The sequence below is a fragment of the Aulonocara stuartgranti genome, assembly GCF_965226115.1.
Source record: "Aulonocara stuartgranti genome assembly, chromosome: 19".
Classification (NCBI taxonomy): Eukaryota; Metazoa; Chordata; class Actinopteri; order Cichliformes; family Cichlidae; genus Aulonocara; species Aulonocara stuartgranti.
In genome coordinates this window covers 14397157-14422183 of record NC_138955.1, presented here as the reverse complement: position 1 = coordinate 14422183, position 25027 = coordinate 14397157, and the positions used below count along the sequence as shown (strand labels likewise).

Here is a 25027-nt window from a genome sequence, read left to right as displayed (position 1 = left end):
TCTTTTCTTCCTTTAGATACGATGGTCTTGTGCAGAGTTTGGCAGCATTGCCACTGGACCTTTCACAGGGCGTGAGATCAAGCAAGCAGTACCTCCAGGACACATTCCCACGTATGTGGCAAATAGGCTTTCCTGACTAAACTTTTCTCAAAAGCCCAGTACCAGCACTGTAATGACTACTCCATTGATTTGTTTCCTTTCTTTTTCTTCCCAAACAGGCTGCTCAGTTCCAGCTTCCTTTGTGGTAAGATTAGTTTTTTGGGGTGTGTGTGTGTGTGTGGGGGGGGGGGGGGGGGGGGGGGGTGTCTTGCATGGGTTATCCAATATTTGATCCAGGTTTGGCACACTAATTGGGCCAACTGTGACAAAGTCAAGGTATTTACACTTGAAGAAGATGTTTCCACTATACTAACAATCATATTTTCTTTGTCTTCAGTGCAAGGTGACCCCAGTTCATGGTGAGTCTGTCTAAAAGTAGACATTTCAACTCTAAGGATATAAATGCATTCTGAAGGACTATTATCTGACACACAACCATTCTCTTTTCACAGTGAATCTCATTTGTGATGGAGTTGATGGGTGGGTGAAATGCCGTTTTGTTCAATGTTGATTCTGTCTAGGTAAAATTCGTTAACACAGTGCAATTAAGGGGACATTGGATTTCAATTTATTGTGTTTTTTCCACAGTTCAAAACTTGAACAAATCCTGTCAGCTGGCAATTCCTCGGCAGCCCTGTGCAATTTCACCATCACAGAACATGCCTGTTCCTCTGTAAGATTCCTTTTTAAACTCCAAAAACAGAACATAGATTTTGCCCCATTATGGTTCTGAGACAAATCTCCATGAGCTCTGACAAAATGGCTGTATTCTTTGTCAATTTTCTTTTTCAAGGCTCCCTATCTCACATCCAGCAACTTGGTCACACTGCTGAACTGCACACTGAAAAGCCAAAACATATACCCAGTAGAAGTCTGGAAGCTTTTCTTCCAAAAAGCCTCTGCTGTACTGGACCAGGCCCTTGAGACATTTGCTAACATGGTAAGTACAAAATCACATTTTCACAATATTGCCGTTTCCCTGCGTGAAGTTTGGGTCCAGCTACAATTATTTTTCTGCCAATTCAAGGCCAGCAACAACACTTACCCGACCTCGTCAAATGTGCTCGAGGCTCTTGGAGAAGTGAGAATTGACAACTTCAACCAGGCACAACTACAGAGTGAGGAGTTCATTACCAGCTGGTTCAAAACAAAGATCCGTCCGTTTCTGGCCGTTCCATCTTTCAACTTCCTATTTTGCCTTAGCTCCAAAAACTTCAGCTGCCAGACATACCAGACTGTGTAAGTAAATATGAGACATATTGCTCTATTCTGCAAACTTGCAGTTGACTAGAAGTTTAGATGTTGAAAGCTTTCTCTCAAATGTAGCATTCAGGCATTTGGAAGCCAAAAGGCATCCATGGACAGAGACACACAGCAAGCAGTCTTCACTCACTTCATCAAACCGTTCTTGTCAAGAAATGACTCAACAGGTAAAAGGAGAAACTCAAGCTCACTTTGGTTTTTCCATGACAACATGTGGTATATTACCCTGTCAATAACTTTCTTGCTTTTTCTGCAGATCCTGGCTGTGTCTCATCTATCACGGGGAGCCAAGCGTGGCTAAAGGCAAACCTTGGCGACTTCTCTGATTTTGCAACTGTGCAGGACTTGCAAGCCTTCAATCCTAATTTGTCCGCTGTGAGTGCCAACTGCAGATGTACATCTTCCTGTAAACGGAATTCTTTTACCCAGAACATTTCCATGACTGCTGTCTTATATTATGCTGGTTCTCTTTTGTAGGCTGAATTGTTGTCAGTCTTTAGTCCTTCTCAGATGGCACAGCTGGTACTGAGTTTGGGAGCCTCCAATAACACAGATTTGATTGATCGTGTGTTTGAGCGACTGCAAGAGGGCAACGCTCTAAAAAACGTGGATGGATTCCTCACACAACTGACAGCCAATGGACAGGTATGCTAGGCTTCTAAAAGGGTGAAGGAGGACAATCCTGGTGTTTTATTCCAGCAGGATAAGACAGAATAAGACATTTGCTAAACCGCTACACAAGTCTTCAAGGAGTCTATCATAGAAAAGAATTGCTTGCAGCCTTTGTACCATGTTGTATGAGTACATTTGCAACATGCAGTCTCTGTATTGCTTAGTTCTTTTCCACCTCAATTTCACAGATGCCAATTTTCCAGCCTGTTGTGAGAGATCGGGTCATGAATACGACCTTCATCATCATCAGTCCACATTTCTCCACTTTCACGACAAACGACTATGAACTTTGGTTCCATGTGAAACTGATTCCTATCCTTGCCAGTTTTACTCCAGAAATGCTCATAAACGCAACCACAAAAATAAGCTGCACAAACTACCAAGTCATGTGAGTAGCTTTCTTGGAGCAATCAAGATTTTGTTGCAAATGAAAATGACAATAGTGACAAAGAACAGCATGAGAACGTTTTCTTTCAACTGTTGCAGTGTGAGTGGGTTGGCTTTAGTTATCCAGGAGATGCCACTGTACAGACGGCAAGAGATCACACATGGTCTGCTGGGCTATCTAAGAAATGCTGAAAATGCCATCAATGAGCCAGGTAGGGCAAACATAGGGTGCGTTATGTGCTTTCCAGTGTGAAATGTCTTGAAAAGCACTCAGACAAAAAACTTGCCCACAAATTCTTTCATGTCTACCAGTCAGAAACCTTCCTAAATTGAGCACATCCTAACTTTTGTTTGCATGCCTTAGCTTGCAGGCAACAAAATGAGAGTGATGCCCAATGGGTTAAAGCAAATCTGGGTCCATTCGTCCAATATACAGCGTACTCTGACCTCAAAGACTTCAACATCTCTACGGTAAGCCCTACATTGCACTTCTAGTCCTCCCTTAAGAGCAGGAAAACAAAATTGTAGACTTAAGAAGACAAACACAGGAGTTTATTTTGCCATATCAAAAAGTACAAGCAAATCATAGAGCACACTTTCTTTGGTTGCAAACTGTAATCCTTTACCCACAGCATTGGTCATTACTGCTGTCTGATATTATGTTGATTCCCTGTTGTAGGCTGGATTGTTGTCAACGCTCAATCCCTCTGAGGTGGCACAGCTGCTACTGAGCTCTGGAGCCTCAAATAACACAGATTTTATTGATCTTGTGTTTGAACAACTTGAACAGGGCAACGCTCTAAAAAATGTGGATGAATTCCTGACACAGCTGACAGCCAATGGACAGGTAGGCTAGCCTCCTAAAAGGGTGAAGGAGGACAATGCGGATATTTGATTCCAGAAGTAAATACAGAATAACACATCGGTCTCAACCGCTACATCCATTGTTGGCTATTGTATCTTAGAAAACAAATGGTTACAGCCTTTGTACCATGTTGTATGAGTGTACTTCCAACATGCAATCTCACATTTGCTTATGTCTTTTTCCACTTTAATATGACAGACCCCACATTTCCAGCCTGTTGTGAGAGATCGGGTCATGAATACGACCTTCATCATCATCAGTCCACATTTCTCCACTTTCACGACAAACGACTATGAACTTTGGTTCCATGTGAAACTGATTCCTATCCTTGCCAGTTTTACTCCAGAAATGCTCATAAACGCAACCACAAAAATCAGCTGCACAAACTACCAAGTCATGTGAGTAGCTTTCTTGGAGCAATCAAGATTTTGGTGTAACAGAAAATGACAATAGTGACAAAGAACAGCATGAGAATGTTTTCTTTCAACTGTTGCAGTGTGAGTGGGTTGGCTTTAGTTATCCAGGAGATGCCACTGTACAGACGGCAAGAGATCACACATGGTCTGCTGGGCTACCTAAGAAATGCTGACAATGCCATCAATGAGCCAGGTAGGGCAGACATAGGGTGCGTTATGTGCTTTCCAGTGTGAAATGTCTAGAAAAGCACTCAGACAAAAAACTTAAATTCTTTCATGTCTACCAGTCAGAAACCTTGCTAAATTGAGCACATCCTAACTTTTGTCTGCATGTCTTAGCTTGCAGGCAACAAAATGAGAGTGATGCCCAATGGGTTAAAGCAAATCTGGGTCCATTGATCCAATATACATCATACTCTGACCTCAAAGACTTCAACATCTCTACGGTAATCTTCATATTACTCTTCCTGTCTTTCTTGAGAATAGCAAAGCAAAATTCTGGAAATCATACAAAAGACATGCATTTCATGAATTCTACTTTTTTGTATCCATAGCTGGCAGTTTTGGACGTTCTTTCACCATCGCAGAAGGCTGATCTAATCCTAGATCCAAAAAGTGGAGCTTTAAATGACGCATGTTTTGTAAAGGAGGTGTTGAGAAGCTTGACAGAGACCTGTGATTATGAGAAGCTCAACCAATTCTTCCAGGCTCTTGCAAAGCGCGGCTGCTGAGTGAGCCCTCATCTGGGACTCTCATCAGCTCTTTCTGGGACAAGCGCGTTCATGCTCACAGGTGTACACACGGGTGCTCACAGACACAAACGACACCCTTTTTGGCTCCTACCTCAAAGCACACTGTGCGCTGTCGATCTTACACAATAACGTTTAATAAATAGCATTTACTGTTATATTCACATAAATCATCATGATGTTGTTTATTCTATTGCTCTCATTTTCTTCTGCTTGTTTTCTTGTTTCATTCTCAACAGGTGATCCAGGTGATTGATATATGTATTTTTTGTCTGCTTATTTTGTTGGTTTTTGTTTTTTGCCCTTTATCCCCGTCCCTCTTCTCCGCTGTTTTTCTTTCCCTCTTTCTTTCTCCCCTCTCTTTTCATCATTCAAGTCTGTCCCTTATCTAGCAAGTGAAAATAAAAAATAAAATAAACAATAAAAGGTGAATCAAATAGACCATTACAGCACGGCTGGGAGGGTCCATTTGGTAAAGTAAATCCGTTGGGCATCTTTCTTCGCCTTTAGACAATAATTCTGATGGCAAAAGAACCAAACGGGACAGGCAAAAAAAAAAAAAAAAAAAAAAACCAACACAAAAACAAAACAAAAACAAAGTGCTCGCTCGTAGGGGGTCATTTGATTGTTGGGTTTTTCTCTGTATGTATTATTGTAGGGCCTACCTTACAATATAAAGCACTTTGAGGTGACTGTTGTTCTGATTTGGTGCTATATAAATTGAATTGAATTGAATTGAATTAAATATATTCAATAATTTGGTGTTTTGATTATGATTCTAATTGTGGTCACTTTCCGTATGTTTATACATACATTGTGACTTTAAGTTTGGAGAACTGTTACTTCTTTAACAGCAAATGCCAACTATAGGTGTTGTTGGGTTATAAGAACACAGTTTATGGTATAGCTGTGCCAAACGTCATATTGAACTGACAACACTTAGAAATGAAGCTACAAAGCAAAGATGCCTCATTTTGTTAAATGCCTGTTTCCTCAAGTCCTCTTGTAGGATATCTTCCTCACCTCCTCTGCTTCCATCTCTGCAGGAGGCTCTGAAATGCAAGGAGAGGGGTCAAAAAGAGGAATCAAGGATGTGCAATCTGTAAAATAAAAAAAGGCAATGTGCGTGTGTCATTCAGTCACAGCATGCTGAGCTTGCATGAAAGGGAGAAGGTATAGCAGGTGTCCTTGTTACTTAACTTGGCACTAGTCCCCGAACTCAGTGAATGAACCATTCATGGACATTGTAAACACCGTGCCCTGTGAATCGAGACATTGTCACCCTGGACCACTCCCTAGATGGAAATTAATTCCTGGATGGAAATGCATGATTAAAGTGGAACAAATACCCAGAAGTACTTTTCAATTTTTTGCATGTAAGGGACAAAATGCTAAAGAAGAAAAAGGCCTCGGACAAAATTCCATTTTTTTTCTTTTATCAGCTTAATGACATAGATGCTTTTTTAAAATCAGAAAAAACAACTAAAACCAAGTGTTCTCATTTACAACCATTTAAGCACATTATAAATGTTATAAAATAAATGTACAATATGCTCTCTGAGTACAGCTTGCTAATACTGGTTGGACCTCTTTCAGAACTGCCTCAATACAGCAAAAATATTTACAATGCAAATAAAATGCATTTTGCATATTATTCAAATACAGTTGGTAAAAATATCCCTTTATAAAAAGGGAACTGAATCAGGCAGGTGATTTCTGACACTTGGCCTCTATGTCACCACTGGAGAGATGAGCATGGTTATTTCTTAAAGCATATAGTTAGGGCTGGACCAGGTGAGCCTGAATCCTCCCTTACTGCCTCAATACTTAATTGCACAAATTCACCAAGGAAATATTCCCCAGAGAACTTGGCAGCATCATGTAACTTTTGCAGATGTGTCAACATGATGTGAATTTCCTGTTCAACAAAATCCCAAAGATCAGAATCAGAATCAGAATGGGGTTTATTGCCAAATGTTGAGCAGGTTTACAACATTAGGAAATTGCTGCGGTGCTTCAGTGCAAACATGATGTCCTATTGTATTTATATGTGGTGACTGCAGAGGTGACTTAAACTCTTTTTTTGTTTCTGTTCTTGTCATGTTCAAGTTTACTTTCCAAAACCATAAATATACCATTCATTTAAATGCACATGATTTATTTTATTAAATGCGTGCAAATGCTAACAGCAACCATTTAAAACTAAGTTTATTGTGGAGTATTTCTTCTCTTTTTCCCCATCGTTTCTGGATTTTTTAAAGCAGATTAGATCAGAACTAATTGCTGTTTCTTCCTTTAGTTTTTGAAACCAGTTCTTTGCGTTCATAATATTTGACTGAGTAATGATTATTATTGAATGATTATTTGATTTGATTTGATATACCTTTATTAGTCCCACAAGGGGAAATTTCATGTTAAGGCTGCCGACCTATTGCACGCAATGGCAGCGCCATCTTACCCTCCGACCATACATACGTTACACAAAACATCACATGGGGAAGACAGGTCAGAGAGGTATAACAATGGAAAATGCACCACATGAGGAAAGATAAGGAGAAAAAAAAAAAACTCCCCCCAGACTGAGCTCCACCAGGGAGATCAGTTTGAGAACAGTAAAAAACACCTCTGCACATAGCACATGAAAAAAAATTGTTAATACACCAAAGAAACACATGACAAGCAACAGGGGTGGGTAAAGGGTGAGAGACCGCCGAATTAGACAGTACATGCGGGCCTGCGTGCGCTGGCCTCCTTGATCCACCGTCAGCATCGGAAGGGAATAAGCGTCAAAGGCGTTTGGAAAGGGAGGGGGGATGAGTGTGTGCATATCAGTGTATATGTATGTGTGTGCGTGTCCAGAGTTCAGCTGAGACAGTGTCCTTCGCCCTGCTAGGCTAAGTAAACAGTCTTCCAGCCAACCCAGGTGGCCTTGCATGGAATGGGAAGGAACAGACTAAACACAGTCGTTATCAGGGTGTTGTTGTTCAGCTCCAGCCTTGAGACCGCAGCTGGCGCCAAAGGGGTATCCGCATGAAGTGATGGTGCTTTTTACTTTAGTGCGAACAGCTCATATGAATTTCAAAGCAGTTCTACAGTCCAACACTGGTCTCTCAATCTCTCTCAAGCGCCCAGAGATGTTATTCCGAGCTAGCCCTTCCGAGATGTATCCAGCCTGCAGTCAGAGATCTTATTCTGAGTATTCACAGCAGCTGTAGCCTCTCCAAGATCTTATCCGTGCTGCACTCAATGAGCCCATTTTGAGAAACTCACGCCTCTCCCATTGTTCCAATCCCAGCGGGCAGCCTTGTGGGGGTTTGAACAGCCGGTTTCGCTTTCTTAATTCTTCGATAAGTCAGGGCCAAGCCAGCTCCGATCTGTCAGAACCCTGTTACCATGGTTCCAAATAGGTAGATATCTTCAGCACTCAGGCTCACCCAAGCCCAGAGACCAGTTGATCCAATCCATAATTCCTCTTTTACGTTTTAGAGAACAGACTGTGAGAGAATGTTCCAGGGAAAAGTAATACAAAAAACACGAGACTAGACAAGGACATAAGAGGCTAAGCAGGGAAGCTAAGGGAGAGGAGGAGAGGAGAAAAGTGCGACCGCCTTCGTCAAGAGCAAGAGCAGCGTTTTTCTTTTTGCAGGTGTTTTTCTTTTTCCAGGTATTTTTCTTTTTGAAGCATTTTTCTTTTTGCAGGTATTTTTCTTTCAGCAGCATTTTTCTTTTTGCAGGTATTTTTCTTTTTGCAACATTTTTCTTTTTGCAGCATTTTTCTTTTTGCAAGTGTTTTCTGAAGTTGCAGTCCGTTTGGCCTCTCAGGGCCACCGTATTTATGCCTATTTCTACTCCTGTTTGAATATGTTATGTATTATCATTTAGAAAAACTTGGAAAAAATGTTTTTAATTTATTTTAACATGTTGAAACTAAAACCTAGACATCATTGTCTGTGACAAATTCAAATCATCTTGGTCTTTTCGTGTTTGGAAGATTAAAGAGGAACTCATTTGGATTGCGTTACAGAAACAATCTGATGATGCAAATGATAAACGAGTAGAAGTTTTTTATATAGCTGCTGTACAGGAACCTGGTCATACTGAAAAGAGAAGATAGACACATGTAAATGTTCTACCTGTGCGTATCCATGATGTTTTTAATGTGGTTATTTGTCATGAGTGTGTTTCACTCCTCTTTAGGACAGAATAGTTTTCTCCGTGCATACTCTCCTGGGAATATCATCATTGGTGGACTTTTCCCCATTCATTTAAAAACTAATAGGACTGTGCTGCCACTGCTGGGGTGCAGTAGCTCCACCACCCCACTAGGGGGAGGAAGCGGGTTTGTGTACTCAAGTTTCTCTAGTAAATATCCACAGTATTTCTGATTTCGCGCCATTACCCCGATTCATAGCGGAAGCCGGTTTTTTACTTCCGCTTGCGCTGTTGTTGACAGTTGCGGGGTTACACCTTCACTGTTGATAAAGATTTCTCTCACTGCAGTTTGTTTTACCTGGAGTAAATGGCAACACATCGAAGGTGGATACACAGTAAAGATGTTTTAAAAAGCAGCGAGGACAGTTCAGTTACAGTGCCTCACCCGTCACTTCTCACGGAGTGGGTAGATGACATGAAACTATGGCCCGATGTTAGCTACATCGACATTATTAATTACCTTGTATTTTCCGAAGGCGTTGATGGCGAGGAATTACGTAATTACAAGAGCACCGAGGCGTATAATTACCTGCACAGCAACAAAATTGATAAAGTACTGCTCAACAAACAAGGCGACTTTATTTTTCTTAAAGCAGCTGTAGAGCCGAGCCAGAGTATTAATCAAGCGAAACACTTAGCATGGGCAATGCTAAGAGAAAGTGGAGTAGTGGAGACAGTCGGCTGTTCCTGTATCGCCGGATTAGGGAGATCATGTAGCCATGCGGCTGCTATTCTGTGGAAGGTATATCACTTATCTGGATATCACAATGTTTAAATCACTGAAACAGAAACACTGGACTGGTCAAAGGCTGTGATTAAGGAGTCACGCTACTGCCATCTAGCCAAGTATTACGTGGAGCACTGTTTACATGTGAAAGCCACTCGTTAACTTTGTGTGGGCTGTATGCTGTACAATCACATGAAGATAAAATATAAAAAAAATAAAAGACTGAACATTAAGGTCAAATTTACAAGACAAGAAAAACTATAGTTATAAGAAGTGACACAGAGTAGTATAATACATGTTTGTTTATATATATGTATATTTGTACACACACACTACTTTGAAAAAAATTAGACTGTGGATGTATATTTCTGCATCAAAAAGTAACTGACTATTAATATGAAATGGATAATATGGGTGACTTTGCCAGTGTTTATATCTGTTTTGGATATGATTCAGGTGTATTGACCCAGGGTCATATCTATAACATGCAGGACACCAACCGTGTACTGCTTTTGTTAGTGTAAACTTCCTCGTTATGTTAAATCTTGAGTATTGACAGTGAGAAAAAACTATTAATGTTTGTTACAGGTGCAGAATGCTGCGATCAGTGGAAAGACAGGGCTTGCGTGTACAGACGAGCAGCGCAGGTGGAATGCAGGGACAGCAAAGAACCTTGAACCTAAACGTCTAAGCCAGATAAACTTCAGACATCACAGGGCAGAGCAGCAGTACGATGTGAACTCCCGGACTGCAGTGACACAATCTCTCCCTAACACACCATATCACCTTACACATCAAGACTTTATTGACAGTGTTAGCAAAGCACCAGTGAAGCCACTTTTCCTCCTCAAGAACACATTAATTGGAAAGTGTTACAATGCCTCGCCATCTGCAGGTCCTCACCGCAACAGTAAAGTTGATGAGCAATTTTTTCAGCCACACCAAGCACACAGTTACAAACTAAGCTGTAATCCATGCAGGGCATTCTACCAGGCATACATTCAAGTTTCTGAAGAGCAAGCAGAACAATTACAAGAAGAAACAAAAGAGCAAAGTGCATCTGATTTGTGGCACAACTGCAGGAAAATCAGACTTACAGCAAGCTCTGCTAAAAAAGTTCCAGTACGTGCCACCACAAAAAATGACAAATTTTTATCTGAGCACATGTACCCTTCCTTTCGTGGGAATTATGAAACAAACTATGGTAAAGAAAATGAAGTTAAAGCTTGTCATCAGCTGAAAGAACAGGGTATGAACATCCTTCACATGGGTAGTGTTATCAGCATCCAGGAGCCATGGCTCTCTGCGAGTCCTGACGGGGTCATTGACTCAGATGTGCTTCTAGAAATAAAATGTCCTGTGCAGACTTATCCTTCACTCACGGAGCAGCTTACCCAGAAATGCAGCGATATCAAACTGGTAGATGGAGAACTGCAGCTGCAGAAAACTGGCAGCAGAGGCTATTACATGCAAGTGCAACTTACAATGTTTTGCACAGGGCTCAAGACTGCCACACTTGTGATCTGGACACCTACTGAGCATGTTTCATTTACAGTGCAATATGATGAAGCATTTGTAAAGGAACAAGTAAAACGCTTGAGAGGGTTTTACTTCTCATATTTCTTACCTCGACTTGTAGAGGAGTATGCAGCAGGACGGTTTCAGTTAAATGAGAGATACTTGAAGATAATGGGCAAGCTTTAATACATGTTACAACTATAAATGGGACAGTCAGACACCAACATGTCTGCAGAGTTTGGTCTCTGTCTTGTGAATGAAAGGAGACATTCAATATGAAATCTGTTAAATATTTCAATACAACTAAAATGTACGTAGTTGTAACATATGGTGGGAAATGAATGACAAACTGACAACATTAAATGTTGTGAATAGTTCTGTATTTCTGTAATCTTCCAACACAAAAAAATGTCAAGAATGCACAACTAATTATTGTAGATTTGAGAAAAACATTTTTTTTTCATTTAAGAAATTTATCACATTGTGGTTGAATAAAAAAGTAATAATTGTTCAATTGATTGATTGCAATTGTTTTATATATACACATACATACATACATACATACATACATACATACGCACACACACACACACTGTATCACATAACCTTTCATCTAGAACACAAGATAAAAAAGTGAGACCTGGAATTATTTACTCTCTACATATATGTACATCAAATTTTAAAATAATTACATTACACTACGCAACTTTATGTCCTGAGTAACCATCTTAATATCCCCGAGTCCACAATTGTTCATAACATACACAATTATTGTGTATCACGAATGAGATCCTCTCTTAAGTTCACTAGAGCAGCACATATTCTCAGTATCTTGTCTACTTTAGGAGCCATGCTTATAGGAACAATTTGTGAAAGTATTTTGTAGACTTTCAAGCGTCTGATTGCTCTTTCAACATGGATTCTTACATTTGCAATCCGACGTGTGTATGTTACCTGTTCCTCAGTTAGCTGTCTATGTTTTTTTGTGAAAGCGGTATTACTAATCTAACTTTTCTCTCAAAGAGTAAGTCTTTAATTGTAAAACCTCTATCTGCCATGACTTCATCACCAGGTTTTAGGTATGTTAATATTCCAGAGTCCATTGTGATAAATTTGTCACTACATCGGCCGCCATATGCCGCAGACACAAACATGATTAGTCCACATGGTGCAACAGCAACCAAATATTTGACTGTGTTGTGTGAATAATAATGGCTGTATGATTCCCCTCTTGAGCCCAGATTTCTGGGTTTCTGTAAAAGGGTCTCACTGCAGTCTATAATGCATGTACTATTTGGAAAGTTCTTCTTGAAGGCTTCAGGCATAGTTGCTTGAATAGTTTCTTTTGGCAGCCATGGAATTAATGGTCGGAGAACTTCCTCCAGCTTGTCTAACCAGTGTGAGATGATCTTGCTGGCCATGCTTTGTGATATATGAAACTGGCGGCTTAGGTCACCTATTACACGGTTACTCTTTAATTTCATAAGTGTCATGAGGACTTGATCTCGGACATGCATGGTAAATTCATTGTTGTCATATCCTTCCAGTGTCGACACAAGTGTGTTAAATGTTTCTAAGGCTATCCCAGTGTACAGCAAAGCGTCTGCATCATTTTGAAGAATGAAATATGCAACTTCATCACACTGAGTCATCTTATCCTGCACATCTTTTCTGCGAGACCTGTTGCAGTATTGATGGTCTTGTTGCGAAGGATCCTCCCACTGTGTGTGGACTGAGTGCAGATGTGGCTCAGGGGGTTGTGTGGAGATGCTGGCCTGGTCTAATTCCACTGAACGTAACACTGTGGAGTCTGAATAAGACAAAAATATGATCAGATGTACAGTCAAACTGTTAGCATAAGAGAAACTGTAAAGTGTCACTTAGCTTATTATATTTGAGTGAAATTTCTCATTCTACATTTTTTCACACAAATGCAAAATCATAAATGTCAACATAAAATGTTCCTAAGTCCCCTAAAAATTTGTCACAATTTTATTCAATTAATGTGATTAGATTTTATTTTACATTCTAAAAAAAGTCACAACTGTTGGTATTTTTGCAAAGGTTGCCTTTAACTTTTTTACTTGAGTTTTCTCGACTTGAAAAAACATGTTCTTTATAAACACAAACCTAAGACTTTTACAGCCCTTGGAGCTAATCTTTTGGCATTATTATTATTATTATAAACTTTCGTTAAAATTTAGACTTTGCTGCTAATAACCAGCTAGTGCTGATACTAACGCCATTCACCATAGGCTATTATTTAGTAAAAGTAAAGAATTGCGTGTTTAAAATGCGAAACGGTGGCAAACCACATTTACACTTTCACTTACCGGGTACAGATTCTGTGTTTTTGTTCGTATTACTGGAAGCTGTCACACTCAAAGTGGTCCGAGTGAGCCTTCTTCTTTTCTTCGGTGGGGGTCGGTCATAGCCCAGATAAAGCTCCGGGTCGGGGTGTAGCTCTGTGGGCTTTTTATCGATAAAATGAAAGGAGCAAACATAAACTCTCTTTGGAGGGTGTTTGAGTCTTAAAGCTGCCAGCCACGCCAGTTTCCGATCCTCCTTCCGCGGCATAGAGTGCAGTGCGTAGGGCGGTGGGCACGGACAGGCCTTTCTAAGTTGTTGATGCTCAAGGCAAAATGTTTCTAATGCGTTTTTCAGTTTTCTTGAATTATTGTGGCAGCCGACGACAGCACACGTTGAACCCGAGCTCATCTTCGAACAGGTAAAGCCACTTATTACCGCACAAAGTAACTGATTTTGTTGTTAGCAACGACTGAACGCTGGGTCTCGCTTTGAGTCACCGGAAGTATAAAACCGGACAACGGAAGTAGTGGTCTGTCATGGCAGCCTACGTACGCTCTTACAGAAACCTGTGGATAGGAAAAGTTCATGGAGTCTGGCCAAGTTGATACCAGCACACAAAATATTAGCTCTGAAGTTGGCTGTACTGGAGCATGAGAAATATATGCTTATTTACAGTGCCTTCATTAGGGAGACAAATAAACCCTGCAATGAGAACTGGAAGCCTTTGCCTCTCCTTTTGAAGAACTGTTTATCTATCTGCCAAACTGGGCATCAACATACAGGGAGGGCAGAACAAGGACTAACACTTCTGCACCTCTCTCCTGTAGTGAGTAAGTACAGGCTGAGTTCATCAGCTCATTAGTGTCAAATAGATGATTTGTGAATTTAATCTGCCTTCTGTCAATCTTGCAGCAAGTTCAAGTTTCCCACTTTTCTGCGAACCGTGCCTAGTGACAAATATCAGACAAGAGGTATTGTTGAGCTGGTGAAGATATTCCATTGGAAAACAGTGATTATTGTGGGAAGTGATGATGAGTATGGGAAATATGGCAGTGATAGCCTTCAAGACAACTTCAACAACAAGAGGATCTGCATTGAATTTGTTCACATCTTGTCCGCTGATTTTACGACAAACAATAATAGCATGGACAAAACTGAGCTGAATGAACTACTGGAAAAAATTCAAAACTCTTCTGCTGAGGCCATCATCATCTTCACAAAGGAGACTAATGCAGAAATCATCCTGGAAGCAGCTATTAAACACAGAGTCAATAGAACGTGGATTGCAAGTGATGCATGTTCCAGCAAGAGATTACAGGATCACCCCAACCTCAGCAACAGGACACTCTCAGCACTGATCAGTTGTGTTTGCTTTTGGAACTGTGTCTTAATTCCACCTGTTTTGCGTGAGGGTCAGTACAGGCGGAAACCTAGGTATGCCATGGGTTCCCCCAGGCCCCTGGTCAAAGTCACCAAACCAGTTCGTAAGCAGGTACAAACTGGTGTGTGTATAAATAAATAAATAAAAAAACCAAAAAAAAAAAAAACACCCAGCACGCCCCTGCGGGCGGTTTATCCTTCAAGCTCGGGTCCTCTACCAGAGGCCTGGGAGCTTGAGGGTCCTGCGCAGTATCTTAGCTGTTCCCAGGACTGCGCTCTTCTGGACAGAGATCTCCGATGTTATTCCCGGGATCTGCTGGAGCCACTCGCCTAGCTTGGGAGTCACCGCACCTAGTGCTCCGATTACCACGGGGACCACCGTTACCTTCACCCTCCACATCCTCTCGAGCTCTTCTCTGAGCCCTTGGTATTTCTCCAGCTTCTCGTGTTCCTTCTTCCTGATATTGCTGTCATTCGGAACCGCTACATCGATCACTACGGCTGTCTTCTTCTGTTTGTCTCCCACCACTATGTCCGGTTGGTTAGCCACCACCATTTTGTCCGTCTGTATCTGGAAGTCCCACAGGATCTTAGCTCGGTCATTGTCCACCACCCTTGGGGGCATCTCCCATTTTGACCTCGGGACTTCCAGGTTATACTCGGCACAGATGTTCCTGTACACTATGCCGGCCACTTGGTTATGGCGTTCCATGTATGCCTTGCCTGCTAGCATCTTGCACCCTGCTGTTATGTGCTGGATTGTCTCTGGGGCATCTTTACACAGCCTGCACCTGGGGTCTTGCCTGGTGTGATAGACCCCAGCCTCTATGGATCTTGTGCTCAGAGCTTGTTCTTGTGCTGCCATGATTAGTGCCTCTGTGCTGTCTTTCAGTCCAGCTTTGTCCAGCCACTGGTAGGATTTCTGGATATCAGCCACCTCCTCTATCTGCCAGTGGTACATACCGTGCAGGGGCCTGTCCTTCCATGATGGTTCCTCGTCTCCCTCCTCTTTCTTGGGTTTCTGCTGCCTGAGGTATTCACTGAGCACTCGTCAGTTGGGGCCATCTTCCCAATGTATTCTTGGATGTTCGTTGTCTCATCCTGGACTGTGGTGCTGACACTCACCAGTCCCCGGCCCTCTTCATTCCGCTTAGCGTACAGCCTCAGGGTGCTGGACTTGGGGTGAAACCCTCCATGCATGGTAAGGAGCTTTCTTGTCTTTATGTCAGTGGCTTCTATCTCCTCCTTTGGCCAGCCTATTACCCCAGCAGGGTACCTGATCACGGGCAGGGCGTACGTGTTGATGGCCCGGATCTTGTTCTTACCATTCAGCTGACTCCTCAGGACTTGCCTGACCCTCTGCAGGTACTTGGTGGTTGCAGCTTTTCTAGCGGCCTCTTCATGGTTCCCATTCGCATCCCATCCCCAGGTACTTGTAACTGTCCTCTATGTCTGCAATGTTGCCTTCTGGTAGTTCAATCCCCTCAGTTCTGACTACCTTCCCTCTCTTTGTTACCATCCGACTACACTTCTCCAGTCCGAACGACATTCCAATGTCATTGCTGTATAGCCAGACAACAAACTTCACTCCGTGAAGTCTTCAAGTAACAGAAAAATATATTATACTAATTCTACTCGCATGCTTATGCAAAAGGTTAAAAAGGGTAAAGGGACTTTTATTTCTTTTTTATATATATTTATTAGGGGTGCAACGATACTCGTATAGATATTGAACCGTTCGATGCAGTGCTTTCGGTTCAGTATGCATATGTATCAAACAATACAAAATTTTTAATTTATTTTATCAACTTTCCTTCTGACGATGCTTTCTGTGTTGAGCGCTCAGTGGATCTGCGCTCGACAGTGCAGCCTAGGCGGAGTAGTCAAACGCAGATTCACTGAGCGCAGGGCAAGCTAGCGAGACAGAAGTTAATCTCTCCTTGCAACATGGCAAATTGAACCTCCCCCACCCTCATTCGGATCCGGCGTTTGGAACTATTTTGGTTTTCATATGACGTATGACCCTGAAGGTAAGCGCGTCATGGACTAAAGTAAAACAGTATGTTGGATGTGCCACGCAATGCTCAATTACATGGGTGGGAGCTAGTGTGTTAGCGCAGTTAGCTCGTTAACGTGTTGGCCGTCCAGCCCCACGCACGGGGTGATCCGCGGTATCTCATTAACGGAGATTTGCCGTGTTGTGGCGTTAACGTCATTTCAACGAGATTTACGCTGACAGCACTAGTGGGAACACAACGAATATGACTGCACATTTACGCCGACAAACAACAAGCACGCATGCTACAAACTTTACCCGAGTCATTTAGACAGCCGTTAGCACATGATTCTCCTTATGGGGACCTGATATGTTTAATATGCTGCTGAGAATATAGCCCAGAAGAAGCGTATAGTATAGCTTTTATTTTGGAAAGAGACATTTCTCTGTAATAAACTCTCTTTTCCAAAGATGAGTGATTCCTCAATCAGATACAGGGCTCACAAAATCGCTAGCCCGATGTCCCGGGGCTAGCGATTTTTCCAGTTGGGCTACCAAAATCTATCTCTTCCCTGCCCGTCAGCCTATCGTAGGAAGGAAAAATATATGTCAATGCTTTTGCATTCTTTCGGAAATGTAGCTGGGTAATTATGTCATTGGCATCGGTGAGCCACTGTCAATATGTGACATATTGAAATCGCGTTTGAATTTGCGCTTGTTTTTTGCTTTCACTTTGCAATCGCGCGAACTGTGTATAGAGAGCGACAGCACTGATTGGTGAGTGATGATAATTTGCGCACCAATTCCTCTGACATCGTCTTATCAATCGTTAGCTTACTATGCAAACATGACAAGTGAAATCTCCCGCAGCAAGCTTAAACATGTGAGAGGTTGATCGCGCAGAGAATCGCTGAGCGTTATGTGAGTGCGTGTGTAAAAACAGCAGGATATATATTTTAGTTCTGCTGAGCCAAATAAGACAGGTCAGGGTGAAGACGTGACAGCCAAAGAAAAGCTTACCACAAAACGGAAAAGTTAGGACAAATCAGAGTATAAGGCAAAAAGAAAGTGCAGCTTTATGGTTTCATGGACAAAAGAATTTCTGTGGCTGCAATATGACAAGCTAAATAACCAGGGCTGCACATAAGTGGTCTGCAGGTGCGCATTCGCTGTCAAAATAAAAAACGCGCACAAGATAAGAAGTTGCAACACGTGTTTGCGTACATAAGATTTTCAGGAGGACAGACATTTGTTTAGAACTCTTAAAGATGTCGAAGAAGCAAGCTCCTTTAAGCAATTACTGTGATGTTCCTCCACCTCCAAAGAAATGTCAGGAGTCCGAACCACAAAAAAAGCACATATTCTCGGAAAAGTAGTTGCAGGAGGTGAGCTGGCTTCAAACAAATGATGAACGCAGAGAGATGTGGTGCGGAATGTGCCGTGAAAATTTAATAAATGACAAATTAAAAAGGCATGAACATTTTTTTTTGTATCGAAAAAATATCGAACCGTGACACCAAAGTATCGAACCGAACCGTGAATTTTGTGTATCGTTTGCACCCCTAATATATATACGTAATATACATATATATATATATATATACATACATACATACATACACACACACACACACACACACACACACACATATAAATGTAACCCACTCCTGGGTAAGTACACCTCACTCTAGGTTCGGGGAGGAGCTGGACATGAGTGCGAATAATCATAACACAGAAATTTCAGTTAACTGTGACTTTAGTTTCAACAATAACAGTTTCACAGCTAAACAACTACTAGGGCCCTTAAATTAAAATAGAAATAAAATGCATTGTCCTTAAAAATGAAAGGAGACAGAAAGACAGGTGAGAAAGAATAAAACTAAACTGACTTTTTGATGGCATTTTACACAGTACTGGTACAGAATCTAGAAAACGTGGGAAAATACTGGCATCATATACAGTACTTATTTCTGAGGAAATTAAATTACTATGTACAATAATGGATTTCTATACATCACATGAAAACATTTGTTGTAAGATTCAGATAATTATTTGTTGAAAGTGAGACATTTTAAATAAGAATAAGGAAGAAGAGAATTTCTTTGTGCCCCCCGCTCCCTATTAATGCCCTACTTGGCCCCCTGGCAACACTTTGCTAGAGCCGCCCCTGCACAGTTACCAGCTATCAGCGTAAAAAAGGATCCTGGTGTTATTTGTCTCTCAGAAACAGTTCATAACTTCCCTTCATGTCACCTAAAAGGTAACCCTATTACTCCATCACCTCTTCAGCTCTGATGATTCAGTAAGGACATCTCCTGGTTTCATCTTCATGTTTCCCTCTCACCACATATCCATACGATATCATGACCAGCAGCTTTTACAGCTGTGGCTCCAGCAAACATCAGCTGATACTAGAAATTAAAATTAATATTAAACAAATTTTAACAACAGCTTATCAGACTGTGCTGCTGTTGTTTAATGCGACATCCGCTTTCTTCTTTCTGGCGCAAAGTGAGCGATAAACAAACAAGAAAGACGGGATTTGGGACAGAAAAGGCGATCAGCTGATCATTGATCAGTTTCATGATTGAAATAACAACAGGGGAGGGAGGGGGAGAGAATGAGAGAAGAAGAAACAGCTGTGCAGCATAAAGACACAGAATAACTCCAGCTTTGTGTCTTTTTCATTCTAGCTGAAGTACTGGACTGCACCATCGGCCCAGATCTGGCGTCTCAGATTAACTGGATTTGGTTGAACAGATGTGTGGCTAGGGTTGCCAACCGTCCCTTAAAATACGGAATCGTCCCGTATTTCGAAACAAAAGTACACGTCCCGTATTGAGCTAATAAGGGACGCACTTTGTCCCGTAATACAGTGAGAATCAAAAGTAGTCTATAACTTTTAATGGAATTAACGCTTTGTTTGAAAACATAATTCCCAGCCCCTCTCCTGCTTTGTGACCAATGAGCTAACAGCACACTTATGACAATTCGAGTATGACAATTCAGATTACCGCTCATCTCATTGGTCGAGGAAAGGTCGCTTACGGAGAAAATACCGGAAGACAACAGATGACCACAACAAGAAGCATGGCCAACAGGGAAACAAACGCCGACACTGCGGTGCAAGTCTCGGACGACAGTAAACCTAAAGCTGGGCAGACACTGTGCGATTTTTTCAGTCGCGTTATTCAGCTCCTGCTCAAACTGCACGATTGACTCGCAGGGGTTAGAAGTTGGTAGGTCACGATGCAGGTCTCACACTATACGGCCCGATGCTCTGATGCGACCTGAGTGCTCACACTGTGCCTCCATAAAATGAAGGTTATAACAGAAAATCTGTCGCGCTCTCTCTCTCCGTCTTACACTCACACAGACACACACACCACCACCATCAACTTTGCTAAATTGCTAATGAAAAACACTGATCAGGCAGCTGTGACTGAGCAGCAATGTAAATCCAACTATTTTCACGGTTGTTGTGGTCGTGATAATTTTGTGATGCCACATCGAAAAGGCTCGGATGAGCTTTCCAAAGTTCTACAAGTTGTGCCTCCATCGCTTGTGTCCAGATCACACGCTGCACAGCCGTGCTGCTCCATCTTTTACACCAACGTTTACGTGTTTGCGCGCGAGCAGTGTGAGCGGCCGTGGTGAGACCCTCACGAGCGATTGATGATCGGGAGCTGGTCGTGAGGTGTTAATCACTTCTCGTTACCCCACGTATACTACACGATGCACGATGAAGGCCAAAATCGGTCCGATCACTCAAAAATCGGCTAAAAATGGGCCTAAAACCGCACAGTGTGAGCCCAGCATTAGAGCAGCAATGTTTGTTCCCCTCAGAGAAAGGGAAGAATGGGAAAAGGAAAACACCTGGCTGGAAAAAGTTAATATGGGCATGTGCAGTGAATATCAGCGCTATGTGGCCAGAAGTGTGATAATATAACTTATTTTGTGTAATAAACAACTGCAAGGATAGATGATTACAACAAATTGATGACTAATACATAAAAGTAATACATAGATGAATAATGATGATGAGTTATGATGCGTAATCATGGGAACAAGCGGGTTTACAAACAGGAGCAGCTGATTAGCATTAGAAAAGCTGAAATAATACCTCAACTGAAGCCAATTGTACTAAATGCACTAAATGTGCACTGTTACAAGAATGTTTTTCTTTCTATTGTTTTCTATTATTTTAAGTTAAGCAGGACAGAGTTCTTTTAAAGAAAGATTTACTTATATTCTCAAAAGTTAAGCATGACAGGCTTCTGTTTAAGAAGGAGACCTGTTTTATTGTGTTAATGTTGTCATTTTGAGCTAAAAATAAATGGCTAAATGATCATTTGTTTCACATGTGTTCATATCACAAAGAATACACATCTACTTAAATCAAATTCAAGTCAAAGGGTTAAAAAAATAATTTCACACACAAAAAAAGAGCTAGAAAATTCACCACACTGGGAAGGGTGAAGACAACTGGGTCGCCCGGCCCTGGCCACGAGGTGTCCCTTATTTATTTTTCAGGGAGTTGGCAACCCTATGTGTGGCAGACTTGCGTTTCAGGAGCTGCTACCAACAAACCAGCAAATAAACACCAAATGTGTCATCTGTGACACTTGTGAGGTTATCTCAAAACACACTCTGTCTGTCTTGATGCTGTTGAACAACAAAAAGTTTAAAAATGTCAGGAGTTTACAGGGTGATATTCTCATGCGCCACAGCAAATGTTCTCATGAGCCACAGCAAACGCCGATGTTGTTCACAGGCAGTGTTGGGACTAACGTGTTATTAAGTAACGCGTTACAGTAACTACGTTATTATTGTGGTAACGAGCACGGTAACTAGTTATTATGCCAAAACCGGGAACGCGTTACTCGTTACTAGAGCAGGGCGATATGGCCAAAAATATTTATCACGATATATATTTGCAAATTTGCGATAACGATATAACTGACGATATAATTGATGCGAGACAAAATACAACTCCACAACATTACTAGCGCAAAATACAACCTTCCATTTATTTTCACTTAAACAAGAAGCTGGTTTTTATGTACATTAAAGCTTTATCAAAATGTAACAGTGCCAATGCAAATTCCTTGCTGAAAGTTTAACCAAAAGGCATTTCCAGTAGAAATGGGCTGACATATCCTGAGCATAACCATGTATAATATCCACTGAAGTTAAAAAGAGGTGCTTTGCAACATTAAACTGCAGTGTGCAGTACGCATTTTTCGGACCATAAGGTGCACAGGATTATAAGGCACATTAAGCGAAACAAAGCAGTCAGATAAATCAAACTTTATTAAACTCATTCTTCTTGCTTTCTCCACTTCTGTACCATTGATTCATTAATGTTGAATTCTCTGGCAGCTGCTCTATTCCCATGTTGTTGCAGTATATTAATAACTAACCTCGTATTGTGGATGGATTATCTCAGTTGTTCTCCTGACTGAAGTTTGGTCCGTTTACAGCATCCTGCCATGCGATTGCATTTGTTTCTAACCATGAGGAACCTTCACGTTAACTTTTATAAGTGGAAAAGTGTTAGTGTTCGTCCTCCAGCTTCACTGTTTATGTTATGCTAACATAGCTGTGTCGCTAGCGATCACGTAGCACATCATTATATACCAGCTAGCCCAACTTCAGTAACCCTACAAACGTCACTGCTGTTTAGTTTCCTGTCTTCATTTATGTTGGAAGTGATAGCAGAGCTGTACGTTTGATTTTTTTCAGAAATCTCTCAGTCAGAACATGCAATATCATGCTTAGGTAACTAGCGAAACTAGCGAGCTAACTTCCGCTAGCTTCCTGCTAACTTCTAACTCCGTTAAATGTAATAACTTTTGTTTTCATGGATGCCTGGAAGTTAAACTTCATAGTTTCACCTGGTAAAGCAGCAATGCTGATCGTTTTATTAAAGATGAAAGAATTTAGACAGTTTTTAACTCTCAGTGATGCTGCAGTGTTGTTTGACCTGAAGCATACAGAGTTTAGGACCCAGATTACTCCCAGATTTAAGAGCATCTTAGTTCGACAAATATGACAATAACGACGGCCGCTTGCATGTTCTGCAAAAAAATGTGCTTTGTCGTGTATCTGACGGACAAACACCAAACCAGTTCCACATCACTGAAGTTGCACCATTTTTACAAACCAATTCTGGTTCATCTGTTTCACTCAACAATCGGCCACGTGTGTATGAAAACAAAGGCACTGCGCATGCGCGTTTTACTCCCATTCTATTGCGATATTTCATTTTCCTATCGTTGCCTAACATTATACCGGTATTACCGTGAACGGTATAATATGGCCCAGCCCTACTCGTTACAAATCAAATCAAATTACTTTTATTGTCACATCACATGTGCAGGTACATTGGTACAGTACATGTGAGTGAAATTCTTGTGTGCGAGCTTCACAAGCAGCAGAGTTGTGCAAAATACAATAATGTAAACAAGCAAAATACAAGAATGGCTACATCTGAAACTAATAAATATATGTACAATATATAATAGTATATGCATTTCTGGATGTGTATACTAAATATTTTTCTACGTGTGTGTGTGTATACACATATTTTACAAATTAAATAGAGTAAACGAAATATACAGAGTTACATATAAAAATATACAGAGTTACTGGGATTTAGATAGGCTCGTTATTCGTTACTTCGTGTGGTGGCTATTGCGGCGCTTCCACAGATTCAATAACATTAGCAAGTTGTGGAAGCCAGCAGGTGGATGAAGGAAAAGGGAGGCAAGAGGAGAGACCCGAAGCGGCCGCTGGTCCGAGAGTGCCAGGTGAACTGAACTTCAGGTAAGAAGTTATAACCTGCAGTCCATCTGGGTCAGATATGAACCAAGTTTAGGTGGAGTTTATTTTCGTTATGCTGACTTTTTCGTACTGAGTGCTAGCTAGCATGACGGAGTTTCTATACATCTGGGTGGGTGCTATGTTACTGATGTTGAACTTTATTTTGAACTTTATTTTGTTAATTATTAGAGTTGCCAACCGTCCCATTAAAAACGGAATCGTCTCATATTCAGAGAAAATATCATGCGTTTCGTATTGAGGTGAAAAGGAACACAGTTTGTCCCGGACTTCAGCTACAATGAAAAAAGACACAAAGCTGGAGTTATTCTGTCGTTACGCTGCACAGCTGCCTCTTCGTCTCTCATCCTCTCACCCTCCCTCTCCTGTTTCTACTTCAATCATGAAACTGATCAATGATCAGCTGATCGGCTTTTCTCTCTTGTTTATTTATCGCCCACTTCGCGCCAGAAAGAGGAAACCAGCGGATGTTGCGCTAAACAACAGCAGCACGTTTGATCAGCTGTTGTTAGAATTTATTTAATATTAATTTCTAGTATCAGCTGATGTTTGCTGGAGCCACAGCTGTAAAGCTGCTGGTCATGATATCGGTTTGGTTATGTGATGAGAGGGAAACATGAAGATGAAACCAGGAGATGTCCTTACTGGATCATCAGAGCTGAAGAGGTGATGGAGAAACAGGTTTACCTTTTAGGTGACATGAATGAGTTGAAGGGAAGTTATGAACTGTTTCTGAGAGACAAATAACACCAGGATCCTTTTCTAAGTAGCTGACAGCTGGTAACTGTGCAGGGGCAGGTCTAGCAAAGTGTTGCCAGGGGTCCATGTAGGGCATTAAAAGGGAAAGGGGGGCAGAAGGAAATACTTTCTTATTCTCATTTAAAATGTCTCACTTTTAAAAAAATAATTATCTGAGTCTTGCAACAAACGATTGATAGATTGATGCATATATACCATCAAAACAGTGTACATCACTGTCACAACAGTGTTTATTTTCATTCAAAGGCTTTATGATTTTTCCTATAATGGTGAGCCGGTCTCTAGTCAAAATGCCCAGGACGATTTTTTTTGTCCCAGTCCAGCTCTGTATGCAGCTCATCTGCAGTCTGGTGTTACCTACATCTTCCTATTCAGAAGGCAGAATTTCCGAGTTCTGAGTACAATCGAAAGCACCTCGACTGCAGTTTTTGTGTTGGATGTAAAAATAGAATAGAATAGAATAGAATTCAACTTTATTGTCATTGCACATGCACAGGTACAGGGCAACGAAATGCAGTTTGCATCCATCCAGAAGTGCTTTAGTGATATAGATATATTACAATATATATTAGCAATAATATAGATATGTGAGTATATTACAGAAATGGGTCTATTATGGTATGTCATAATGTACACGGTATGAAGTATGTTGTGAATATTCTATAACTATAAGTATGTACAGGCTGTAGTGAGTACAAGCTATGTACAGGATATGAACAGGATATAAATATGAAAAACTATACAGAATATGAAATAAATAACTTTACAGAAATCTGAGATATACAGTTATACAGAAATGGGAACTATGCAAGTTGTAAACAGTTGTAGGGT

The 25027-nt window shown here is 41.2% G+C and overlaps 1 protein-coding gene and 1 long non-coding RNA gene across 2 annotated transcripts in view; one reads left to right on the top strand and one right to left on the bottom strand.

Moving 5' to 3' along the window:
- Positions 1-6105, top strand: part of LOC309696208 (uncharacterized protein) — a 36612-nt gene extending 30507 nt beyond the window's left edge. The window contains exons 109-126 of the mRNA XM_082517367.1: positions 17-111; positions 219-244; positions 437-458; positions 552-579; positions 688-772; positions 893-1039; positions 1127-1338; positions 1426-1529; positions 1619-1737; positions 1840-2007; positions 2223-2422; positions 2521-2633; positions 2786-2892; positions 3101-3268; positions 3485-3684; positions 3783-3895; positions 4042-4148; positions 4257-6105. Of these exons, the coding sequence (XP_082373493.1) occupies positions 17-111; positions 219-244; positions 437-458; positions 552-579; positions 688-772; positions 893-1039; positions 1127-1338; positions 1426-1529; positions 1619-1737; positions 1840-2007; positions 2223-2422; positions 2521-2633; positions 2786-2892; positions 3101-3268; positions 3485-3684; positions 3783-3895; positions 4042-4148; positions 4257-4433 (2191 nt within the window). The 3' untranslated portion in view covers positions 4434-6105. The remainder of the gene's footprint in view (positions 1-16; positions 112-218; positions 245-436; positions 459-551; positions 580-687; positions 773-892; positions 1040-1126; positions 1339-1425; positions 1530-1618; positions 1738-1839; positions 2008-2222; positions 2423-2520; positions 2634-2785; positions 2893-3100; positions 3269-3484; positions 3685-3782; positions 3896-4041; positions 4149-4256) is intronic.
- Positions 1-25027, bottom strand: part of LOC309696071 — an 81175-nt gene that overhangs the window by 51980 nt on the left and 4168 nt on the right. Inside the window, exon 4 of the long non-coding RNA XR_014273315.1 lies at positions 5475-5503. This is a non-coding gene — a long non-coding RNA (uncharacterized lncRNA). The remainder of the gene's footprint in view (positions 1-5474; positions 5504-25027) is intronic.